This window comes from Arachis hypogaea, chromosome 15, assembly GCF_003086295.3.
Source record: "Arachis hypogaea cultivar Tifrunner chromosome 15, arahy.Tifrunner.gnm2.J5K5, whole genome shotgun sequence".
Taxonomy (NCBI): Eukaryota; Viridiplantae; Streptophyta; class Magnoliopsida; order Fabales; family Fabaceae; genus Arachis; species Arachis hypogaea.
In genome coordinates this window covers 470,925-489,721 of record NC_092050.1, presented here as the reverse complement: position 1 = coordinate 489,721, position 18,797 = coordinate 470,925, and the positions used below count along the sequence as shown (strand labels likewise).

The following is an 18,797-nucleotide window of genomic DNA, read 5'->3' as shown; positions in this document are numbered from 1 at the left end:
ACGAAATCTAACTAGCTATTTTAGACCTTAAAAAGTTTAGATTTTGATAAACAATCTTCACTCTTAATTTTAAACTTGCATGTTCTAAAAAAAATAAAAGTAATTTTCACTCTTTACTAAACTCCACTTTTTGTGGTAGCATTATCCTTAAAATAATTGGTTTAAGTAAGATAAAATAGGATCTGCATTACCAAAACTTGCTCTCATTGTCATCCATAGCAAAAAAAAAACATATAAATCCTTAATTAGTACTATGACAAGTAGTTCATTTAAAGTATGCGTTTACCAACTCAGTTAACTTTAACTCAAAAGAACCAAAGAAGGATGAAATCCAAGAGAAGCAACATCAGATGGTGAAAGCTTTTGAAGCCAGCAAAGCAAGCATCGTGACACACTGAAGAAATACATACAACAGATTCCGACCCTCTCTCTCTCTTTCTCTTTCACACACATCATCGCTGGTTCACGCGGAAAAAAAAACCAAACTCCATCTGCTTCCTTCACTCTCTTTCACTCAAATTCACGCAAAAAATAAAATCAATTACATCAAACACACAAACACCACCTTCTGAATCATTCATCCAATGCTGATGAGTTTCACCGTGAAGCAAACCCAGCAACTGTCCTCAAATCACGGCCTCCTCTCTCTCCGAGGTGCACTTCTCACCCTCGCCATTCTCACCCTTCTCTCCTTCACATTTCTCTCCCTCAAGTACTCCACCCCTTCCCCTCAGGTACCAATCACCAAATTTTCTTTTTATTTTTTTTTTCAGCAGAACAAAATTGAAAAAAAAAATTAATTTTTTGGTCTCGAAGATCTCTGTAGCGAAGCTAGTGAATCCTGAAGTGAAGGATCGCAACGATGAGGAAGAAGGAGGAGAAGAGTTGTCTGATATATACCACTCGCCGCGGGTTTTCAAGCTTAACTACGCGGAGATGATGGAGAAGTTCAAGGTTTATATATATCCTGATGGAGATCCCAAGACATTTTATCAAACACCTAGGAAGCTCACTGGAAAATACGCCAGTGAGGGATATTTCTTCCAGAACATTCGGGAGAGCAGGTTCCGAACCCTCGATCCGGATCAGGCACACCTCTTCTTCATACCAATCTCCTGTCATAAGATGCGTGGCAAGGTAAACATTTTTCAGTGTTTTTTGGTTTTTGCAATGTCTTTGGATTAGTTCAACTAAACTGTATTTACAAGAATGTGTAGAACTTTGTTGCATAGGGGAGCGTTGGCATTTTTTTAAGTGTTGGTTGCTATTGAGATCTGAGAAGGTTGTGGCATTTGGTTGATGTCTTAGTGCCAATAGCTGTGTTGTTATGGTAATATGTTAATAATGGTAATGAATGGTTTTTTAAGGATTAATTTGTGAATAAGGAATGAGGATATGGCAAAGTGTTTGAACTTTGTTTCGGATATGCGTTATTATTAGCACCTAGTAGTGATATTACTTAAGATGCTAGGCTAATATGTGTTGGAAATATCAATTGTTGGAGGTTGTGGTTTTATGAATGTCTTGATGATCACCTTTTTGCCTTCGGTGAAGAATTAGGGACTGAAATTTCATGTAGTAGGAATTATGATCATTTTGATAGTTGAACCATCATGGAAGATGCACAGATCTTATTTTGGCTTACTTCTGTTTCTCTCTTTTACAGGTGGATTTATGCTTAGGTTTTGTTTATTAATTCTTTTCCTTAATGCCTTTGAACTTAGCTTTTGCTTCTGCGAGTTCCCTTATTCATGTTTGTACTGAGGATCTGCTTTTTAGCCCTTTGTGCGTGCGTGTCTTAATTCAATGCTTATTTATTCTCTCTATTCACATGTTCACTTTCTTACCTTATTTTGAGGCTACATCTTCCTGGTCTCCATATACATTGTGCGACTCGATGATGGCAGTTTATAACTGTTCAAGATTTGTTAATGTGTTACCGTGGATTCACATTGAAAGAGGAAACAATGAGTAATGAAACATGAATAACACGTTATATTAAGCTTGTATGGTTAAGTGCCTGCTTCTTGTATGGAGTGCTTCTCATGGTTGTATATTATTATGCAGGGCACATCTTATGATAATATGACAATAATTGTCCAAAATTACGTGGAGGGCTTAATAGCCAAATATCCTTATTGGAACAGAACCTTGGGTGCTGATCACTTCTTTGTCACTTGTCATGATGTTGGTGTAAGAGCAACAGAAGGGCTTCCATTTCTTATCAAAAATACCATTCGAGCAGTGTGCTCCCCTAGCTATGATGTTGGATTCATTCCACACAAAGATGTTGCTCTCCCTCAAGTACTACAGCCCTTTGCTCTTCCAGCTGGAGGGAATGATATAGAGAACAGGTGAAGATTTAAGACATAATATGCTCTTTTGCCTTCTGTTGTTAATTACTTGATTATGAACTGGGAATTGGAATATGTATGTTCAGATGACTTATTATTATCCTGCATTTTGGTTTTGGATTGTCTGTTAATCTTTTTATGGCCACCTTGACAATGATGCTAAATTGCTAATTACTTGATATTTCCAGGAATGAATAGAATCCTGAATCTTGAAATTGGTCATAACTCATAACACACAGGTCTTCAATTTCTAAATAACCTTAAGCTGCAGTTGCACTTCAGTTGAATTTTTAGTAACATAGCTGAATATTATGTTATTTGTAATATCTTCCATGGAGAGGACATTAGTTGCAAAGAGATGAAAAGTATTACTGTCACCAATGACTTATAATCTCCGTATGCAATGAAAAACATAGATCAAGTTTAATTATTGATCCTGCATGAACTATATTTAAAATACATATATTATTTTCTTGTACAATCGTATGGAGAGGTGATACGTAATTCAGTATTCAAACAACAGGTTTATTAGTGATCTTAGATTATTTAGTTTGCTAGTACATAGAATATTGATGTATAGCTCATGCTTTAAGATGATTAGACAACGTGTCTACATTAATATTTATTCACTCTCAACCTTTGGTAAATATGGGCTATGCAGGACTAATCTTGGATTTTGGGCTGGTCATCGTAACTCTAAGATTAGAGTCATTCTTGCACGTGTATGGGAAAATGACACTGAACTTGACATTTCTAACAATAGAATTAGTAGGGCTACTGGACATCTGGTATATCAAAAGAGATTTTACAAGACCAAGTTTTGTATATGCCCTGGTGGTTCACAGGTTAATAGTGCTCGAATAGCCGACTCTATCCATTATGGATGCATCCCTGGTAAGAGTCATCATTTCTAACGGATTCCCCCCTAATTTTGTAGTTTCAATTCAAACATCTTAAAAGTGCATGCCTATTGGATAATCATACTTTTTATTATGTAATGATTTTCGTCATGTTTCTTGGATGACATGAGATGAGTAGATTTATATTGCATTTCTCTTAAATTGGTATTAACCTATTAGATGACCAAGTTTTTTGTGCTTATGTTAAGATGCATATCAACTAGTATTTATTAACTACACTAGCAAACAGTAATTTTCACTGAATAAGCTTTGGTTGCTTTTATCACCCATAAGACTAAATTTCTGTTTTATTGATTTGGAATTGCAATTTTATTGAGATTAGATTGTTGATTATCTGGAATATGTTAATGTAATGATCAATTAATTAATAGGCTTCTAGTATGTGCTCAATTTGAAAATGTAGATCTCTTAACTGGAATAAATAAATAGAGTTTTTGTTTTCCTAAAATTGTTTGGGTTGGATTGAGGTATAGAAGGAGTTCCTTGGGATCAAATTGAGGAACTTAACTCCATCCATCCAACCCCCCTAGCCAAGTCATGAGCTGTACCACACAAATTTTGTATAGATCCAATTTTTTTTTCTTCTTCTAGCCACTAAAAACAGTCATTTCTTTAGCAATATGTTTGTTCATGATCTCAAGAAGTATATGTAGGATATTGAGTGACATTTGAATTTTAACTTACCAAGTATTGTTATGTCATAAGATTTTGACTTTGATGTTCTTGCTTCTGAGATGGTATTTTATGTGTATTTTGTCAATCTTGTACGTGATCTGAATTTTTTGGATGCCATTTTGCAGTGATATTATCAAATTACTATGATCTCCCTTTTAATGACATTATTGACTGGAGAAAATTTGCTGTTGTACTCAAGGAGAGTGATGTATACCAACTAAAACAGATCCTCAAAAATATATCACATGCTGAGTTTGTATCACTTCATAATAATTTAGTCAAGGTAAACTACTCTCACTACATTTCTGGAATCTATAGTTAAATGTTTTATTTCCTTTTCTTCCCACATTTATATTTTGTTTGAAGAGTTTGCAATATTAGACATGTGTTAAAGAGGACTTGTTGAAGTCTGCCCTTACTAGAGGTTTTAAAATGTTGAAAATCCATGGTGAAACGATTAAGAAATTAGAATGTTAATTATTTAAATATGACTATGATCTATGATATAATCCTACTGCATCTCGTATAGCCTGATGAAATGGCTTAATTGTTATTGAAGAGCCAGCAATATGCATAGTTAAAACCTAAACTAAGAAAATTGACCCATAATTTTTTTTATCACAAGTTGTCTTCTTGATAGAGCTTTCACAAATGTTGTGTACTGATGCTGCATCTTACACTGAACCAATACACACCTCATCCAATGGTGGACGGGTATGTATTGGGGTCGGAGTAAGATGTTGGATGAGTACAAATAACACGTATTAGACCTTTTCATTGCCAATCGATGTATTTGTTGATATATTTGAACTCACAAGAAAGCTGTCATGCTGTATCAGATTCAGAAACACTTCCAATGGAATACACCACCTATATCATATGATGCATTTCATATGGTAATGTACGACCTCTGGCTACGCCATTTCACGATCAAATACTGATGATATGAAGACTCGTCTGTTTTGTATACATCATACAGTTTTAGCAACCCCAAAGAGAAATACTGTAAATATTCATTTTAAAATTTTGTTATATAACAGCTGGTTTTTCAATACTCTTGCACCCTTAACAATTCTTTATTTATTAATTTGCCGTGAGAATCTTGCTTGCGATGAAAATAGTACTAGGCCATGCCTATTAGATCATTGTGCTATATTGCATACCCCAACTTGATCTATGTTGAGTTGTATTTTTCCCACACTAGTTATATTTCAATGGTTTCTGTTTGTAATTGAGGGGTACAATTGAGTTTAGGTTATTGAAAAATTAAATCTAGTATTAGGGTATTGCGCAATTAATACATTTAATCATCCACAATATAGTTTCTGCTGACATTGAATGAGCATGCTTGATATTTATCTACACATAACCACGGTTTTGTCATACCATATAAGATTATTTTCACTCCAATTTTATTTTTCACATTTTAATTTCAGCTAATAAGGCCAATTTATTAACTGTTTCTTGCTTGCTACATTATTAGTGTAACACTAGATTTCAATGGTTTCTGCAACATTTATTAACAGAAACACGACTATCATCGAACCATATAGCCGCAACAGTCTTGTCAACCAATAGTTTCAATAGCTGTACTTACCAAGGTTTTCAGGTTACCAGCATAACTAACAACAGATACAAGCAGAGTCAATCCACAATGTGAGTTCTAGACTGCGGAGGGGCTAAGATATAACAAATGTGATTCACCAATAATCTTTGCAAGAACAAATTCCTCCTTTAAAATGATGGAATCTGTTGGCATCTCTAGCAATAATATCTCTCCCGGTGAGTAAAGAAACGAATTTTATCCAACTGTGACAGTCCCCACAAACTCTAAGATTCTTAAAAATCCTTATACTAGTTTTCCTACTACCAGTCTTCCACAAAGCAAAGGCTATGGCTAATTTTTCACTGTGATAATATAAAGAACTCAACTTCATCTCATCATCGTCCAAATGCTGCAACACAAATCTGGTATCTGGATTATAACCCAGAATTTTAACCTTTTCTACCAATTCATGCAAAGTATAAAAAATCTCGTGAGCTCTTGGGTGAGAAAAATCTCCAGCCATAAAAGTGTGAACCTCTCTATCTACATCAACCCAACTCATAGCAGGACTTTTCTTCAATTTCAGATCTCTTATTTTGCTTTTCATCTCAACTACCTGGTTCCATTTTCCAGCTGAAGCATAAAGATTCGTCAGGAGGACATGAGTTCCCCAATCCCCAGGAGCAAGCTCATGGATTTTTTTAATAATCTTTTCAGCCATCTCTACCTCGCCGTGAATCCTACAAGCGTTTAGCAGTGTCCTCCACAGTACCACATCTGGATTTCTCACTTCCTCTATCAACTTTGCAGCTTCTTCAACTCTCTTAGATCGTCCTAGCAAGTCAATCATGCCAGCAAAATGGTCTTTCGTCAACTCAATATTGTGGTTGTTCCTAATGGAGGAAAATATTTGACAGCCTTCTTCAACTAACCCTGCATTTTTGCATGCCAAGAGAATGCTCGTAAATGTCATACCATTAGGCTCATGTCCCAACTTTTTAATTCTTTCAAATAGCTGAAGTGCTTCTTGGCCAAATCCATTTTGGGAATAAGCATAGATCATTGAGTTGATAGATACTAAATCTAACTCCATCAACACCTCAAAAACAGACCTAGCCTTATCTATATATCCACATTTTCCGTACAAATTAATCAGTGCAGCACCGACATACTTATTTCCTCCCACTCCTGTTTTCAGAGTTATGGCATGAACTTGTTCCCCTACTTCAAGCATTGCAAGGCTTGAACATGCCTGAAGAATACTAGATAACGTGAAAGGATTTGGATTCATCGAACAGCGCATCATCTCCCTGAAAACTGAGACAGCAACCTCCTCCCTCCCATTTTGCACAAGACCCACTATAAAAGATGTCCAAGTTACCTGACTTGCATAAGCAAGATGGTTAAAAACCTTCATAGAATCCTCAACCATGCCACATTTCGAATACATGGTAAGGAGCGAAGTCTGAGAAGCAACAACAGATTCCAGACCAGATTTAACAAGAAGACTATGAATCAACTGACCATTAACCAAATCCCCAAGATTACCACAACTTATCAATACACTAGCAAGAGTATATTCATTAGCCTTGACTCCCCTGTCAACCATGTCCTCAAAAACCTCCAAGGCCTCACTATAAAAACCATGTTGAGAATAGCCTACAATCAATGCAGTGCATAAGACAACATCTTTATCTAAAACACGCTGAAAGACTAAACCGGCATCCCTTATTCTACCAAACTTGGAATACATATCGACTATAGCACTAGCAACAAACCCATCCAAGACCTCCAAACCCAAAACCACAGCCAATCCATGAGCCCTTTGGCCGTGGCTCAAAACACCCATCTCTGCAAAGGCCTTCAAGATAGCAGAGAAAGTGTAAGCATCTGGCAGAGCACCCTCAACAAGCATGTTACCAAAGAGGTCAAGGGCTTCTCTGCTCCTGCCATGATTGATATGAGAAGAGATCATGGAATTCCAAGTCACTATGTGTCTGTTGGGCATTTCGTCGAACAGCTTGCGTGCATCATCAAGGCTGCCGCACTTAATGTAGCCATGAATAAGCTTGTGGCCACCAAAAGATAAGTACGAGGCACAGGATTTGATGACGTGGCTGTGCAGTGCTCTGAGGATTGTTAAGGATTTTGTGTGCGCGCATTGTGCAATCAGAGAATAATAAAAGTTCATATTTTCATGCTATACTTCATTATTTTATTTTTTAGCAGAACATGCTATTAGTGAGGGTAAAGAAACGAAAAAGCCCAAAGTATTTTGTAGTTCAGTTCTCTACTCTTTTGGAAATGAATCCTTTTAATTTTTTTAATGTTTTTTCAATTGTGTATGATTTCTCATTATACAGATCTCTACTCTTTGGAAATGAATCCTTTTAATTTTTTTAATTTTTTTTCAATTGTGTATGCTTTCTCATTATACACTTTTTAAGTGAGATTAAGAAAAAATATAAACAAATATTAAATAATAAAAAATTATACAGAATCCATTTCCTTTTTGTTTTATGTATCCTGTTACTGCTGTGATAATTTATATGGAGTTAACGCCACTTTGGTTTTTATGCATATATGCATGAATTACTTTGTTCATTTATGTTTTTAATTATTCAAAATAACAAAATAGTTTTTCTTTCATTGAACAGAAAATATTGTATCCTTGTCTCTTTCTTTAATCAGTAAAAATGGGCATGCAAATGTAAATAAAAAGAAAAGAAGATAAAGTTAAATTCTTATTGATAACTCCTGGAGCAACATAATTTAGTTAACAATGTTACAGACTTACAGTACCTAGCTTCCTCCACCCCTTAAAAAAATACACAAAAAAAGGAAAACAGAGGGAAAGGAGGGACAGAAAAATCACTAAATCAGAACAAGATCTGCGTTTCTAGTCTAAGGAGGTAAGCATCATCATCTTTTAAGAAAAGAGTGAATAACCATTCCATCATATTCACAAGGTGAAGTTGGTCGTGTGATATTTTTCCTTCTTATGTTCTTTTTTTTCTTTTTCTGGTTGTATATACACCACTTTATGGCACCTCCATAAAGGGAAGCACTTGAGAAGTAAATGCATCTTTTTGCATCAGCTGATTTTAAACACTAAACACTATCTATCATTCTGGTCCTCTTTGCCCAGTTTGAATGAATGCCTGAAGTAAGCTCTGCGCCGCAAAGGTTTGATCCGGTGTCCCAGATATTACAACCCTGCCACCACTTTTACCAGCGCAAGGATCGTAAACTTGAACATCTGCCCCTGAAATCTGTTTTGAAAATATTAGGCGCGTGTGAGTACCAGCTTTGTTATAGGTAAAAAAGTTATGATTGACCATGTCGTTCTAAAAGGAAAAACCACACACCTGTTTGATTCGATCCAAATTACCACCATCTTCGCCATAAACAGAACCAAAGACATGCTCAGAAACTACAATCTCCACGGTTGTGTTTGTCACGGTAGCAAGCAAGTTTGCTCTGCCAGATGATTTAATTCAGCAAAAGATGCGAGAGAAATATCAGAAGCCTGGTGCTATCTTAACAAAATAAGATATTTGTCTATCCATCAACATCAAATAATTAGGAACCAAAATCCTACATGTCAGAGACTTGTGGTATACCAGCTTAAGGTCTACTCTTTATTTTAATGCAAACTAAATTTTAAAAGATCAATTATATAGTCCATTTTACTACATTATTGATGATGTGCATATCTGCTTTGTATTCATCTTTTTTTATATAAAACTGATCACTAAATTTAAAGATAACTAACAAAAGCAACAGCTCTCTAATACTAAATTTTAGGCAATGAAATACACTTTTAAAGCATAGTGGAGTATAAGCAAGAAAATAGAGAAGGGTAAAGAACAAGACCGGAATAAACTTGTATTCTAAACTGCATTATACTGACCTCCCGCTTAAATCTGAATGTACCTCTCCAGTTTTTGAGATTGTTTCAGCATGCACTGCAACATTCTGCACATATAAATACTCCTAAATGAGCCTTGGATCAACGAGAAAAATCTTGTATTGGAAACTTAGTCAATACAAGAGGTAAAGAGTACCTTTTGCAGAAACCTCCCAGAAGGGAAAGATCTTCCGTGGCCAAAATGATTACCCCTTGGAGGATCCTTGTTCGGTTTCCAACTGGATTTCATTCTTGATTCAGCAGGCACCTCATTGGGTGAAAAATTATCCCTGATTATACAAGTGACTTTATATAGAGCATTTTGTACACATCTGTACGCACCAGTAATCTGCATGAAATCTCTCTCTCTAATCACAATCTTGTCATCTTGACTAGAAACATTAACAAACGACTATTTGAGCCAAAACAAGAAACTTGAGAGTCACAATGGTTCGGTGATGCAGCAAAATATGATATTTATGATCATCCCTGACCTATATTGGTTATAAGAATGATATTGTACACCAATCTCTAGGCAAATAGAATAAGTACAAGGAATATACTGTTTAAGTATACTTACAAGGCACATAACGGTTCTTGGAAAAAACTAAAAGATGATAACTTTTTGGGATATAACACATTCCATTTTTGTTTTACTAGAGCATGTTTACATAATCACATCACAACTTGTATTTATCATGAAACGATATCAGCCTATGGCAATACAGGATAACAACTTCATAGTTCGAGAACCACACTGTGCTAGGAAAAAGGCATAATCGCTTTAGATACTTCTTGAAATAATGTTAAATATACAAAAGTAAGTAACTTTACCTGCAATACAACATCATTATCTGTAGCAGAAGGAACTGATTCTCCATACAAAATTTGTATATCAGCACCAGTTAATTCTTTCAACTCTGAAATTACTTGACTTTCATTGCCACTCAAACAACTAACTGAACTTGATGTAATTAAAAGCCTCACAGTTACAGGTTCCATACTTGAGATGGAGAGAAAGCCCTTTTCAATGTGATCTTCAATAATTCTAGCAAAGACAAGAAAAACAGCATCTTGGGAAGGAGAATAACATGATTCAAGGTTCTGGAAAAGCAAAAGTAAAGTCCAAATTAGCTACAAAAATTATGGCAAGTAACGTGTTTTCATGCAAATCTATAAAAATTCATGTTTATCTCTCTGTGCAAGATACATACAGATAACGAGCCCTGTAAATACCAATAGCATGGGTTATTAGTGGCACAGTGCAACTTTCTCATATGACTAACCTCTATAGCAGAAATGGTGACAATGCGTTCAGCAAACTCGCTTAAAGGAGCTGCAAAGATAATAGATGCACCTGTTTTGCTTTCTAGATTTCTGACTATAGCCCCTTTTTTGCCAATCACACTCCCGGCTACATTATTAGAGCAAAGCAGTCTGAACACAATTTCACGTTCAGTAACTTTTGTCTCATGGCTGGAAGCTCCATTAGACTTTGTTGTCCGTTTTGATGCATCATAAGAGTCATAAATAGATAAACCTTCCATGGAGAGTAACCATGAATTAAGATGAGGGAAAAGGTCAGCATTCGGATCAAGAGACAATGTATCAGAAGAGCTAACAGTGGATGTGGCCACAGGTTGTGAAACTTTGTTCAATGGGGGACAATCTTGAAGACAGTAAGAAACAGAAATCAGTGCTTTCTTTACAGCCAAAATCCCACCAGTTATCTGCCAATCAAACAAGTTCCCAAAAACAAGAAATAATTAAACAATCCTCCTCTAGGTACACTTGTTAGCGAAATATAGTCATTCATTTCAACACCAAATAATGTTATTCCGGAAAATATAAATTATTAAAAATAAATCACAAGCACAGAAGTGACTGAACTAGGCTTCAGTTTTCCATTTTGGCAACTTTTAATGTCTTAATCCTCACAAGGAACAGCACATATACTCTTACCAGTTAACATATCAAATGAGATGAAGAGGCAGCAAACACCAAAAGAGCTTTGCCAATATCAGAAGAGAAATAAAGTGATAATTGTCAATTTCACTGCTATAAATTCAGTATTGACATTTGGCAAGGTGACAGATGAGATCCAATCTGTTCTCAATACTTAGACAGCTGGACATTCTAATATTAGCAGATGGTGTCACATGCACACAATCTCAATCTCAATCTCACGTTATAATTCCACTTATACTATCACATACACACTTTCATATGACTTCCATTCCAAATTAGGCAACAACAAAAAAATGGAAGATGCAAGCTATCTGAGAAACAAAATCTACCTAGACGTTGACCATGAACAAGAAATTTGAAATCTAAAACCCAACTGCCACCACCACTCTTATCTATTTCACATCAACTAAGGTTCATTAACACCAAACAAAAGTTAGAAGCTTTATTTAAATTTCTAGATAACCCAATTGAAAAAAAATAATAATAATAATAACTCACCAGAAGTAACTCCTCATCTTTAGCAGCACACTGTGGAGAGGGACAAACCCTAATCTTGGCACCACTATTGTTCCTAATTGTGCTTATGTTCTTTCCTCCTTTTCCAACGACCGCACCAATCTGAGAAGTGTGAGCCAGCAACTTGCACGTAACTTCTCCATTCACAACCCTATTGGGGTTGTTGAACCCTTTCTCCATTTCGAGCTCACAAATCCTCTCGAAAACCCTAAGAACAGCTTCTTGCGCGCTCGAAACATCGACCAAATCGACGTCCCCATCGGACAAGGCGACACCTTTCCGGGGTAAAACCGGCCCAATCACCAGTATGACCCGGTCGTCGGTGCCGGAGACTGAGTCCTCGCAGTGGATTTTGCAACCGGTGTCTCGTCGGAGCTGCGACACGATTGAACCGGAGCTCCCGATCAGGCCGCCGACGGTTGACGCGTGGCACACCAGCCGGAATGCGATCTGCCCCTGGAGAACCTTGAAGACCGGCCGCTTGGTCCGGTTGTTCCGTTTCAGCTGCGCGTATTGGTGGTGGTGGTGGTTGTAGTCGGGTTCGACGGCGGCAGAAGCGGAGGTTGAGTCTTGCATTGCGTGGTGAAGCGTGATAAATCGGGTCGGGTTGTTGAGATCAACGACGGGTTTGATCTGGAATGAAGTAAAAGGTGCGAAAGGTTGTGGCTTTCATGGCGGGGAAGTAAAGGGGGGATTCGCGGGGTAAGAGGTGTGAGTGTGAGAAATAATGGGGATTTTTCATTTTAGAGAGAGAAAATGAGTGCAGTGTGAGTAGCAGTAAGTAATGTGGAAGGAACGAGGAAACGCGGTTTTTTGTGGGTCGAAGGGGCGTGGACCGCTGTTTTTGTTCGTTTGTTTTGGTCCTTCGGCCTTTTTATTTGTTGAGGTGAGGTTGTTAATTTGTTATTCATGTTTTTTTTCATGTGTTATCTTGGCAGTGTTTACTGTTTAGGCTGAATAACTGAGAGTCAAAGGTTGTGAGAATTTCTGGATTTTCGGTCCTATGATATGTCTATATCCAATTATCCATCCATAAATAACTTTCCTTTCTTCTAAAAAATAGTAGTGAATCCAAATGAAAACTCTCTTTTTGCAAAGTTAATTCATATGTTTTTTTCATGATATAACTAATAAGAGAGAGGCATATAAATTGGGATTCTTTCTGTTTATTAATTATTTTTTAGAAAAATATTAGAGGATTAGTAATTTTTTTTTATGACCGAACATAACACAAAGAAAAAGATCTAAGAAAAAGAGTAGTACTTCTCTTTAATAATAATGTCTAAATTATTAGGAGGCAGTAACTACTCTAGATACACCTGCTTGTTTAAAACAGCAGTCTTAGCCATTAAATCAGCCGCTCTGTTTGCTGTTCGCTGGATAAGCACTAAAGTAGCCGTCCAATTGCGCTGGAGCATCTCTTTGATTTTGTCAAGATCAGAGTCATTCCTAATCATGCTGGTTGTGCCTCGCGAAACAAGAAGAAACGCATTAAGATTATCAGTTTCACATATGACCTCTTTACACTCGCAATCCCAAGCCATAACAAGCCCTCTCCAGATAGCATGAAGCTCACAACAGAGAACACTAGAAAGAGGTATACTGGCAGAACAACCTTTTATCCAAATTCTTATGCTGTCTCTAATAATACATCCAAAGCCAGTAAATTGCTCATTTTCAAAAACGCTTGCATCGCAGTTCACTTTACAGACATTCATTGGAGGTGGTTCCCAGTTATATTTCAAAGAAAAAGGAATAATATGTTTTTGGTTGATAACAACATTAGAGAAATCTCGAGCAGCATGTTTAACTAAGTGAACAATTTTCTCCTTACTCCATGGATCATCTTGGTGGAAGATGTCATTGTTCCTATCACTCCAAATCCACCAAAAGGCCGCTGCAAAGAGAAACTCATTTTTGTTGAGATTAGAACGAATCCAAGACACAAAATCCAAACTAGAGTCCTCAGCGGTCATTCCCAAATTTAAGTTAATCCAAATCTGACGAGCTTTTTGGCAAGTCCTAAAGCAGTGGTTAATATCCTCTAGAGCAAGATAACATCTCTGACAAAAATCAGAAATAGAAAGACCTCTTTGAAATCGGTAACTAGCTGTGAAAACTACGTTGTTGAGGCAAAGCCAGAGCAGACACTTTATCTTCTCCGGTATTCTCAAGCGCCAAAGCCAAAGCCAATTTTCATTATCATTCTAGCCAAATTTCTTTTTCAATAACCATTCATACCCGCTTTTAGTCGAGTAGGTGAGAACATTTGAGTTTGTCCAAAACCAACCTGTTTTATCTCATGCCTGCTTGATAGGATCAAAGAGCATCAAATCAAGTTTAACTTCTTCCGGAATCATGGTGCAAAGAATATCCCACCGCCAATGCCCATGGTGCCAGACATCTTCTAACTTCAAGTGAGAATCAGAAATGTGCACAAAAGGAACCAAAGGAGCTAGCGTTCCACATGGTCGCCAAGCATGATATCAAAAGGATTGAGACATCCTGCCTGTACACCAATCAAAACCATCACGAAGCTTTTCTATTGTCTTATAAATCGCTCGCCAAGTGCCTGAAACATTATTAGAAAAATTGGGTGAAAAGCAAGAACTTCTAGATAAATATTTTGCCAACATAATTCTTACCCAAAGCTTATATTTATTATGCAATAATTGCCAAATATGCTTTCCGAATAAAGAAAAATTTACACATTGGGTATCTCTAATTCCCAAGCCTCCATATTTTCTTGGAGTGACAACTTTGCTCCACTTGACCAAATTTAAGCAACGCTCTCCCACTTTTTCCTTCCATAAGAATTGTCTAAGCACAGAATCAATCTTTTGACAAATCGAAGTAGGAAAAAGAGTCACTTGCATATGATAAATAGGAAGAGAAGAAGCAACAGCTTTAATTAAGCAAAGCCTGCCTGCTCTGTTAAGGAGCCGATCTTTCCAACTAGCCAGCATATTCTTGATCTTCTCTAAAGAGTCCGAAAAAATAGATCTAGCAGTTCGAGGATGATTAAGGTTCACCCCCAAGTATTTGCCTAGGTCACTAGTAAAAGGAATATGAGAAACACCAGACAATATTTTCTTCCTTCTATTAGAGATATTTTTAGAACAAATAGTTTTAGATTTTTCAATGTTAACTTTCATAACTGAAGCTTTACAAAACAACTCCAAGGTGTGTACAATATTCTGAACTTGACTTTTTTTCACTTTACAAAAAAGAAAGAGGTCATCTGCAAACATCAAGTGAGTAACTCTAGGTCCCCCTTTAGAAACAGTCACACCATCTCAAATACTCTTGTCAACTTGTTTGAAAATGAAGCACGCCAATCTCTCAATGCACAAAACAAATAAATATGGAGAAATTGGCAAAAAATTAGTTAGTAATATTTGTTAGACTAAAAAATTAAATTGATAATTAAAAATATTGAAATAATAAATCTATTAGTTTTTAAATTTTTTATTTATTTAAAAATACAAAAATAAAATTCTTTTATAAAAAAGACATTTAGAAATTTCTAATTATAGTAAATGCATAAAAAACTGTATTCTATAAAATTTTCTTTAGTTTATATTTTGTTTAACAAATATTCTTAAGAGAATATTATATATTAACAATGAGATTTATCAATAACTATAAATTTTATATTATATTTTTTAATAATTATGTTGATTGTCTTTTATATCTCCATTGATAAAATGTTTCATTTATGAAGCACATGAGTACATGATTTAGAGCCGCTGCAATGAATTAATGAACTAAGATGGAGCATATATACAAATGATCATGTTGAAATCAAGGATGAGAAAGGAAATACATGGCATGATAGAGGCCATATGAAGATACATGATGAATAAAATATGCCTTAACAAATTTTTATTCCGTGAATACATTAAACTTAAACAGATTAATTTATTATATTACGTTATTTTTATAAAAGATAAAGAGTAAAATGGCAAATTACAAATAAACTCATAAAAATTTATATTTTAGATAAATTAATCTTAACAAAAATAACAAAAAAAATTTTAGATTAATAAATATAAATAAGTTAATTTAAATTAAGATATTTTATTCTAATCATAAAAATTAATTTAAAAATAATATATATATGAAAAAATATAGAGAGACAATAAATTTAGTGTATAATGGGGTTAATGTTCAAATTTGTCCCTAAAAGATCACGCGATCTTCATTTTCGTCCCCGAATGATTTTTTTAATCAAATTAGTCCCAGACTGTTAGTCAAATTAATCATTCCGTCAATTGGATGATGACATGTCACGTTAAGTGCCACGTGGCATGATGATGTGACACACCACGTGGCAGGTCAGTAACACGTGGCACGCCACGTGACAGGTCAGTGAATGCCACGTGTCACTTGACATGTAAAAAAGTTTTTTATTAGTCAAAATAGTCCTTGAAAGTCCAGACGTAAGTCATTTTCATCTCTCAAATTTTAAAAATTAGTCAAATTAGTTCTTAAATAATTTTTTTTATAATATTAAATTTATAATATTTTTTATACTACTAATTGTAATATTATTTTTTAAACCTTAATAAACAAAATTCTCTTTACATAAAATAATAAAAATAATTAAATTTTTATAAAGTTAAAATAATTAAATTTTTATAAAGTTATTTTGTCATTTGTAGTTTAAAATTTTACATTTTGAAATTGTAATTTTTTATGTGAATTCTTTTATTTAAATGAGTTTATCAAATTATTGTTGATTATATATTTAAAATTTTAATATTTTAAATTTTACTAAATAATATAGTAATTATTTTAAATTTTAAATCTTTTAAATTTTTTAAAATTATAATTTTTATTATTATTTAATTTATATAGTAAAACTTAATAATTAAAAAACTGGTTTATGGAATCACTTTTTAATATTAATATTCTAATATAATTTTTTAAATATTTCATTTAAAACAAAAGGAATTTTATTTTAATACGAAGCATATCTATTTATATAATGTACTAATGCGGTGTGTTATGCATAGGTATAATGTTTTCTATTTTATTTTATCTCATTGATTTGTGAAATTAAAAGAAAAATTATATAATCTATTTCAAACATATGAAACTCACAAAAATTTATTATGATGTTTGCACGTATTACGCTTAAGAAGCAATTCATTTATAATAATAATAATTAACCAACAAATTTTTAATATTTTGTAAAGTTTGGAATTGAAGCAAAATTTGTGAATCTTCTTAAATTTTGACTCTAAGTATCACTACCATTACCTCCTATATATAAGTAATACCGAAATGGAAAAAAAAAGATGTAGTAGAAAAAAATAGTGGTATAACTTTGTTTAGGTTAACATACATAAATTTTGATTTTGAGCATATAACTTTATTTAGGTTAATAAATACATACATTTCAATTTTGAGTATATATATATATTCCAGTAAAATGTAGTAATATAACAAAAAAGGTTTTAGAATAGAAAAGAATAAGAGAGATTTTGAGAAGAATTAAAAGAGAAAGATAATTTTATGAAGAAAAAATAAAAAAATTATATAAGGACCAATTTGATTAATTTTTAAAATTTGAGGGATGAAAATGACTTACATATGTACTTTCAAGGACTATTTTGACTAATAGAAAAATTTTTTATAGGTCAAGTGATGTGTCACTGACCTGTTACGTAGCGTGCTACGTGTTACTGACCTGCCACGTGGCGTGTGACATCATCATGCCACGTGGCACTTAACGTGATACGTCATCATCCAATTGACGGAAGGACTAATTTGACTAACAGTTTATTTTTCTGGGACTAATTTGATTAAAAAAATCATTCGAAAATAAAAATAAAAATCACGTGATATTTCAGAGACGAATTTAAACATTAACCCGTGTATAATGTATACAATAGAAATAAAATTAAAATTATAATAATTTAATAATTTATTTAATTAATTTTTAATAATTTTAAATTTTAAAAAACATAAGAATTTCGTTATAAGAAAGTTACATATTCCTCTATTTTACGTGTACGAAGAACGTGTTACAATTTTTTTTTCTAACGGTCTTTTTTCATTTTCTCCAAACTAATACTGCAAAAATCACCACCATCCGCTTCTTGTCCAAGAGAGACTGAATCCAAAAGAGTTGTGATCTTCATCTACTAACATTTTTGGATTTGATTTAAGTGAATGATGGGGACGCAAGTGTATTTGGTGTGGACAATTCAACCGCTTAACGTGACGGCAATGTTGGGGAATCTCATGGCAGGACTTCAATCGGAGTTTGGTGGTCCGCATTTTGAGCCACACATCACGGTGGTAGGAGCCATCAATAACTAAGTCCATGGTTGTTTGATGGTCGATAAAAAATTTTTTAACATAGAAGTAATGAAATGATTAATAAAGATGGGATAACAGACAATTAGAAAGAGTGGAAGAAAGTATTTGGTGAATTTTTATTGGAAAATTTTTTTTATTGATATATATCTATTAAAAAAATTTAAGAGACCAGTAATTTTTGTATTTTTTGTCCAGCACTTAATCATTAAAATAAAAATGAGTAATTTTTTACCATTAAATATAATTTTACATTATTAAAAATATTATTAATAGTCAATTGATGATTATAAAATACTAAAATTATTAGTCCTCTAATATTCTTTTATTTATTATTTTAAAAAATTATATTAATATTTTTTTATAAAAAATCTAATATATTCAAAATATAAATCATCGTAAGCTTATTTATATTTACTAAAAAATAAATTTAAATTCAGTTAATTTCACGTAAGTTAATATTTGATAACCGTTAAATAATTTGATTAAATTTTTATCAAATACTTTTCCGTTATCAAGTTCCCTGACTAGAACTGGTTTTCACCGAAAATAAAACTTATAAATATTTGCTTATTACCGCA

The 18,797-nt window shown here is 34.0% G+C and overlaps 3 protein-coding genes across 3 annotated transcripts; 1 reads left to right on the top strand and 2 right to left on the bottom strand.

Annotated features, from left to right (window-relative positions):
* The first annotated feature begins 267 nt into the window (after positions 1-267).
* Positions 268-5,180, top strand: LOC112747348 (probable glycosyltransferase At5g03795). The gene is made up of 6 exons (XM_025795327.3): positions 268-734; positions 817-1,137; positions 2,068-2,354; positions 3,016-3,248; positions 4,075-4,232; positions 4,789-5,180. The coding sequence occupies exons 1-6, from the start codon at positions 585-587 to the stop codon at positions 4,888-4,890; spliced, it is 1,251 nt and encodes a 416-aa protein (XP_025651112.1). The 5' UTR covers positions 268-584; the 3' UTR covers positions 4,891-5,180.
* Positions 5,181-5,324: 144 nt separating this feature from the next.
* On the bottom strand, positions 5,325-7,991 carry LOC112747347 (pentatricopeptide repeat-containing protein At5g65570-like). The gene has a single exon (XM_025795326.3). The coding sequence runs from the start codon at positions 7,684-7,686 to the stop codon at positions 5,650-5,652; it is 2,037 nt and encodes a 678-aa protein (XP_025651111.1). The 5' UTR covers positions 7,687-7,991; the 3' UTR covers positions 5,325-5,649.
* Positions 7,992-8,221: 230 nt separating this feature from the next.
* Positions 8,222-12,885, bottom strand: LOC112747346 (KH domain-containing protein HEN4-like). Its single transcript, XM_025795325.3, has 7 exons — positions 11,872-12,885; positions 10,692-11,135; positions 10,240-10,509; positions 9,563-9,754; positions 9,409-9,473; positions 8,864-8,975; positions 8,222-8,767 (listed from the first exon to the last, which is right to left on the bottom strand). Exons 1-7 carry the CDS (start codon positions 12,463-12,465, stop codon positions 8,621-8,623), a joined length of 1,824 nt encoding a protein of 607 aa, XP_025651110.1. The 5' UTR covers positions 12,466-12,885; the 3' UTR covers positions 8,222-8,620.
* Positions 12,886-18,797: the final 5,912 nt, after the last annotated feature.

What these genes read in the sequence shown, in the direction of transcription:
- LOC112747348 (XM_025795327.3), top strand. Translation starts at nt 585, where the DNA reads ATGCTGATGAGTTTCACCGTGAAGCAAACCCAGCAACTGTCCTCAAAT. An exon ending in CCATTATGGATGCATCCCTG is followed by an intron (nt 3,249 to 4,074) that starts GTAAGAGTCATC and finishes GCCATTTTGCAG; the next exon opens with TGATATTATCAAATTACTAT. An exon ending in TTCATAATAATTTAGTCAAG is followed by an intron (nt 4,233 to 4,788) that starts GTAAACTACTCT and finishes ATGCTGTATCAG; the next exon opens with ATTCAGAAACACTTCCAATG.
- LOC112747347 (XM_025795326.3), bottom strand. Translation starts at nt 7,686, where the DNA reads ATGAACTTTTATTATTCTCTGATTGCACAATGCGCGCACACAAAATCC.
- LOC112747346 (XM_025795325.3), bottom strand. Translation starts at nt 12,465, where the DNA reads ATGCAAGACTCAACCTCCGCTTCTGCCGCCGTCGAACCCGACTACAAC. An exon ending in CTGGGAGGTTTCTGCAAAAG is followed by an intron (nt 9,474 to 9,562) that starts GTACTCTTTACC and finishes TTATATGTGCAG; the next exon opens with AATGTTGCAGTGCATGCTGA. An exon ending in ATTTGGATCGAATCAAACAG is followed by an intron (nt 8,768 to 8,863) that starts GTGTGTGGTTTT and finishes TTTTCAAAACAG; the next exon opens with ATTTCAGGGGCAGATGTTCA.